The sequence below is a fragment of the Mesitornis unicolor genome, unplaced genomic scaffold (genome assembly GCF_000695765.1).
Source record: "Mesitornis unicolor isolate BGI_N332 unplaced genomic scaffold, ASM69576v1 scaffold7538, whole genome shotgun sequence".
Taxonomy (NCBI): Eukaryota; Metazoa; Chordata; class Aves; order Mesitornithiformes; family Mesitornithidae; genus Mesitornis; species Mesitornis unicolor.
Window position 1 is genome coordinate 1 of NW_010201053.1, and position 6,224 is coordinate 6,224.

The 6,224-nt window shown below is 57.3% G+C and overlaps 2 protein-coding genes across 2 annotated transcripts in view; one reads left to right on the forward strand and one right to left on the reverse strand.

Moving 5' to 3' along the window:
• Positions 1 to 200: 200 nt before the first annotated feature.
• On the forward strand, positions 201 to 1,741 carry RNMTL1 (RNA methyltransferase like 1; the record flags this gene model as incomplete). Its single annotated transcript, XM_010189930.1, has 3 exons — positions 201 to 445; positions 818 to 985; positions 1,179 to 1,741. Coding segments are annotated over 3 exons (976 nt in total), but the record flags the coding sequence as incomplete, so codon positions are not given.
• Positions 1,742 to 3,668: 1,927 nt separating this feature from the next.
• NXN (nucleoredoxin) overlaps positions 3,669 to 6,224 on the reverse strand; it is a gene marked incomplete at its 5' end in the record, with an annotated part of 12,840 nt that continues 10,284 nt past the window's right edge. The window contains one exon of the mRNA XM_010189933.1: positions 3,669 to 4,368. Coding sequence (XP_010188235.1) covers positions 4,186 to 4,368 — 183 coding nt within the window. The remainder of the gene's footprint in view (positions 4,369 to 6,224) is intronic.

The following is a 6,224-nucleotide window of genomic DNA, read 5'->3' on the forward strand; positions in this document are numbered from 1 at the left end:
CTGGGGTCGGGCCTGTGGAATTTGAGGCAGATTCCGACGCTTAAGGGGCTCTGGGTGGCGACTGATACCTCAGTGCTGGTTTCAGCCAGTCTAAAGATACCTGGGGGACTTGTGAGTGAGGTTCTCGGTGGCTGGCAAACATGAGGCTGAAGGTGTCTCGTTAGCATCACAGCCCTTTGCTTTGCTTATCTTTTCCATAGAAAAGTGGTGACCATTGCCAAGTCGAAGAAGTTTCGGGATCGCCACGGGAAAGTTCTGCTGGAGGGCCAGAGGCTGATCAAGGATGCTCTGGAGGCAGGGGCTGCGCTGCAGACTCTCTTCTTCAGCACTGTGGGGCACCTGAAGGAGCTGCCCGAGGCACAGCTAAAACAAGCCACCTTAGTTAAGGTGAAATTTGAAGACATTAAGACCTGGTCTGACCTCGTAACTCCTCAGGGGCTTTTAGGTAAGCTGCCTTAGAAATAATCACAGGGAAACTTATTTCACACTAAGTGAAACCTTCCCCTGGGCGTTCTGGCAGTGGGTCAGGAGGGGCGCAATTTCAGAGAATTCCCTTTTCTTTGGCCTGCTGTGGTAGCTGTCAGTGGCTCCTAGAGTCCCCTGAAGGTGCTACTGCTCATTTTTAATTGCACATTGCTTAAGCTTTGCTGGGAAATAGTTTTCCTAGTCAAGTGACAAACCTTTCTTAAACTTCTCTTAAGCCATTCCTGATGCTTTCTCCAACACCTTTCTAGTGAGATTTGGGCCAACTAAATCAGAGACAGCTCCCTCCTTGGGCTGTGTGAGTCAGAATCCTGTCAGCACTTTGTCTCCTCAGGGATCTTTGCCAAGCCCGACCATGCCAAGATGTCTTACCCTGCTGCTCAGCTAACCAGCTCTTTGCCCCTGCTCCTCATCTGTGACAATATCCGAGATCCAGGAAACATGGGGACTATTCTGAGATCTGCAGCAGGAGTCGGCTGTGAGAAAGTGCTGCTCACCAAAGGTAAGACCCTTTCCCCAGGGAAAAAAATGTAGCTTGGGGTAAGGCAGGGAGTAAGAGGTGCTCGATGATGTTATTCCGAAGAGTTTATAAGCAGTACGCACCCCAGACGTGATTTGCTGTGGGGAGCAGCGGCTGCTGAATGTGTCTTTGTGGGAGCTGCTGCACTGTCACTGTTTCCCCTCTTCTGTCTCAGGCTGTGTGGATCCATGGGAGCCAAAGGTGCTCCGTGCAGGCATGGGGGCTCACTTCCGTCTGCCCATCGTCGCCAACCTGGACTGGGAATCTGTTCCCAGCAACCTTCCTGCTGGCGTCCAGGTCTGCGTGGCCGACAACAAAGACCCCAGTGCTCAGACCGAGACAGCAACCGTGCCAAGGGGAGCTGGTGGGGCTGGCTCTGCCTCTGGCAGCCCCAAAGCTCCTGTGAAATCCAAACCCAAGGCTGGTCCTGAGCAAGAGGACGAGGAGGGAGCGGCAGGCGTCTGCATCCCAGAGCTGGCCACACAATATTACTACGAGAACTGGACACAGACTCCGGTGGCAGTGGTGATCGGCGGAGAGACCCATGGTCTGAGTCCAGATGCTCTTCACCTCGCAGCCAGCACCGGTGGGAAGAGACTGGTCATTCCTGTGGTGCCAGGCATGGACAGCTTGAACTCTGCCATCGCTGCGGGCATCGTGCTGTTTGAGGGGAAGAGACAGCTGCTGCGGAGGCACAAGCAGGAAGGCGAAAGGCAGAAGTTCCCTGTAGTGGGCTAAACTGAGGTTTGGGTGCTGAAGCAGCATCTCTTCCCTTTGGGACGCTGTAGAGTTAATAAAATCACAGCTTGGGCTGTTTGGTTTGCAGTAAATGGGTACTGAAGAGCTGGAGTTGTGCCTGGATGAGTGTGGGACTCTGAGGCCAGCCCGTGGGTGCTGCGGCCACATGGTGAAGCTAGAGAGAAGGGAAAGGCCAGTGCAGGGGGGCCCTCGCCTTCCAGGCAGCCAGCTCCCTGCTGCACCGCTTTTCTCACTCCCTCCTCTTGGCAGCCCTGGGCAGGGCCCACCTGGCAGCTTTTGGGGAACCTCAGACCCCTCCCTGCAGGGTCAGGGCGCAGCTGCTGTGCTTGTGCTGGCCCGGCCAGGATGTGCTGACAGCGCCTGTCCTTCCTCTTGCAGCCCCGGGCAGTGTGGCCTGGCTGCTGCAGTGGTTTTGGGGTCAGAAAGGCCAAATAGCAGACTGGGTCCTGCCTGTGTTTACCCCAGCCCCTGCTCTAACAAGCGATGGTAGCAGCTTGTGGTGTTACCTCCAGCCTGAAACTCCTCCAGCCGAGCAATTCTATCTCCAGAGTCTGGTTCCAGCTCCAGTCTCATCAAATTGACCCCAAACAACCCAGTTCTTGCTAAAACACCCCCTGCTTTGCTCAGGTTCCAACTGAGCTATGCTACTGAGCTCTGGCAGCACTGAGCTCACAGCCTCGCTGGGAGCCAGAACTGCAATGTCCACAAGGGAATATGGGTTCTCCCTCTCTACCAAAAAAACCAATCATCTGCCACTGCTGCACAACCAAATTCTACACCCCCTGTGGTCTTTCAAACCACAAACCTGTCACAACTGTCCCCAAACCAGCAGGTGCCTGCTGTGTGCAGCTGGGTGGCAGTAGGGGCTGGAGGCAAAGCTGCTGCTCAGGAGCCCTTAACCCTGCAGTGGAGGGTAGCTCACTGGAAAAGGGTCTTTCCTCAAAAATCTCCAGTAAAGGGGATCCGAATTAATTTAGGGTTAAATTAGGAGCCCCCTCCAGCGGCTCCCCAGCTTAGGGAGTGGTGAGCTGGGCAGCACTGCTGCTCCTCCAACAGCTCCTGAGTCAGTGAATCACCACTGCACATGAGCGCCTCTGAAACATGCAAAACACAGGGTGGATTTACACGGCTCCTGCCTTGCCAGGCTGGTGGCTTTTTCCTTTCAATACAAGGGGAGAGGCCGTGATGCTGCCATCGCTGACGAACGAGCTGAAAGGGAAACGCAGCGACTGGCACAACACCCTTTATTCAGCACACACCATGCACGGCTCCAGACACACTGTCCTCCCGGGGACAGTGGTGGAAACCAGTGCTGCTGCACCCGAGGGGACCCTCGGCTGGGGGGGATCTGAGTCAGCAGCACCAACACCAGGGGCTGGCTGGGGACTCCTCTTCCCACAGGGTCCTCAGCCAGGCTCCCTCTCCCCAACGGCGGAACACGGCAATAACGTTGTTACAACGGTTTTATTACAAAGTTCCAATCACCATGTACAGTTTTTACAATGTCACTTTTCGGGGGTCTTGGCTGTGCTGCTTGGGTTAGGGAGGGATTTTTTTTTTGGTTATTTTTTCTTTTTGAAGAACAGCACCATTAACGTTGGGTTTGGGACACACCTACCGAAAAACAGCTCAATCAACTAACGTAGAGGGGACAGGACAATTCATACCAGAGAAGAGGAGAAAGGGAAGAGCACAAGGGAGAGATGGAGAGGCGAGGGCAGCCCGGTGGTGGTGGTCTTCCTCCCAGCTCAGAGAGGGAGGGTGGCAATATCCACTGGTGGCGGGTGGTAACACCCCACCGCGCACAGCCAGCACCACCCAGCACTGTTGGTGCTTGGGGTGGGAGGTGGGAAACCCACCCAGAAAGGTCTCACACCCCCAGGAAGAAGAGCTCAGCTGCACTGTGGTCTTTTAGAGGTTGCCAGCAGTTAAGACTTTGTCTCGGCCTCGTCAGGGCACTCGCGTTGGAAAGGACGGGCCAGGGGTGAAGGGGACAATTTCCTTATTGCTTCCTTAAAGTCACTCAGTCAGCAGGGGCGGTAGGAAAGGACAGAAGAGGGAGAAGGAGAAGAAAAGAGCCCCAAGAACCTCATCCACTGCCTGATGCATACGTTGGGAAGAACACCATGCAAAAAGATCTGCCTGCTAGCTAGTGCCATGTATAAAGTAACGATACGGTAACAGTTCTGGCCTGGTTATTAGAGAATATATCACCATGAAGCACAAGCGAAGTCTCCAAACGCCAACGACTCTCTGCTGAAAGTGCATCTCAAGGAGTTTGCTTAGGAGAAGGATTCACTGCGTAAAACAAGGCACCACAAGAAGGTTGGATACTGGGTCGGGCGTGAGGACACGCTAGAGAATCCCCGAGCGGCGGAAGAGAGACCTAGTTTTAAGTAACGTCTGTTGGCGTGGAAACCCCCTTAGATGGGCTCGGGTTTTAGCTTGTCTGCTAGAAAGTCGCTGACAAAGGCCTCCACGATCTCAGGTGTGATCTCCTCCACATCCATCACGTACTTGGCCCGAGCTGACATGTCCAGGATGGTGAGCAGGGGCGCAGCCTCGGGCAGGTTGGTGTAGTCCCGCAGGGAGTCGGTCATGTCGTCCTGGAGGTCAAAACGAGAGGGGTCATCAGCAGAGATGGACACTGGGAGCAGTTTGCTGCTCCCACACCGTGGCCCAGCCCACAAACATCTCCCGAGGGCTTGGGTCTTGCACCAGCACCACAGGACCATGAGTGCAAGCAGCCAACCCCTGCCTTGCAGCCTGCTCTGCCCGCGACTGGTGTCAAAACCAAACTCGGATGATTTATCCCAGGTTGGGACGGGACCGCACGCTCCTCCAACCCTTTCCACGCAGGACACAGCTCCCAGCACCCCCAGGCTGCCCCAGGCCATCCCACAGCCTCTAGTGCAGGACCGGTTTTGGCAGCTGCAGCTCAGGAGCTGGGGGCAAGTGCCTAATGTGGGGATTCACCAGCCCTCTGCCCGCACAGCCACGGCCTCACCGCTCACCAGGGCCGGATGCTCAAGGGACCTGGGAGCACACCCAGAGCAAACCAGAAAATGGAAATGAGACAAAGACCTGTGCTTTGAGCCAACGCTGACCCCACGGGCAGGCCAAAGGGTCTGAGAACAAGCACAAAAGCCACAGGGCTCCCCAGCAGCGAGCTGCTCGCAGGAGGAGCTGCCCTCCCCTCGGCCAGGCACAGCTCTGGGGCAAGGGGGAAAATCTGCCTTTGCCGAGGCCGTGCAACGTAACAGCTGGCGTTGGGGTGATTCATCTCCCGCTCCCAGCCGAGCCCACGACATGCGGCATCCGAAACGGGGCGTTCCTCCTTTCCAAGGGCGGTATTAGAAATCAATCAACCCGGTCTGCGGCTGGCAGGGTAACTCCTGTCGCGCCTCCCCTTCCATTGCAGGGGTTTCTGGCGCAGCCGGACCACGTGGCAGGGAAGGGCGAGCGGGGCTGAGGCACTCGGCTCTCCCCAACCCTTCCTGCCTCGCAGCCCAGGTGTAAGGATGCCTCATCCTTTACCCGATCGCCACAAAGGGACTAAAAAAATGGGTTTAATCAATGTAAAACCGGCCCAGACGGTGCCGGGAGAGGAATGGGAGGCGTTTGCTCTGGCCATGGCCGAGCTGCTTTGTGCATGGGGGCCAGTGGAGACCCAGGGGCAGCGCTCCCGGCTATTGAGGTGCTGGATGAATGGGACGTGCTGGACGCTCCCCATTCTTCGGCCCGGCTGTCACAGGGACGTCACAGGGACGTCGGGAGCCGGATGAATAGGGGCAATGTTTCAGCTACAGCCGGCAGGCGGGAGGAAAACGCTTCACAGGCTCTGGGGGAGGGGGGCAGGTCCCACCCCCAACCCAGCCTGTCCAACAAGAGGCTTATTCAAGGGTGTGGGGCTGAGCTGGGATGCTCGGAGACCCGTTACAGCAGCAGGAGCAGGGAACGCCTGCCCAGACGGGGCTGAGGGAGGTGGTGGCAGGGGCTCTCCTGGCAGGGGGGGCCAGGGTGCGGCGGTGGGGACCCCTTTGTGCGCAGGGCAGCTCCGAGGGCCCCCGCTGGCAGCACACTGCGGCTGTGACGTGAGCCCGGAGGACGGAGCAGGCGCGGGGACGCCCAGCAGCTGTCACCTGCCCAGGCCCCGAGCGGTGCCTCGGGAACCGCAGCCCTGGGGAGGGGGCCAGAACCTTTTCTGACCCTTACACAAAACCTTCCCTGTCTTCAAGCCTGCAGCAGGACAAAAGGGCCGCACAGGGGTAAGGGAGGCCAGAAGTCCCATTTTCTTATTTCCCGTTTTCTCCAGCACATTCCCAGCTCCGAGCACTGCAGCCTGTGCATGCCCCAGACACCATCCCAGACACCAGCAGCGTGGCTGGCTCAGGGAACAGCCCTCCTTCCTCAGGGAAGGGGCCGGAGCTCCAGTCCCTGGCCTCCTCCCGGACGGGGAAGG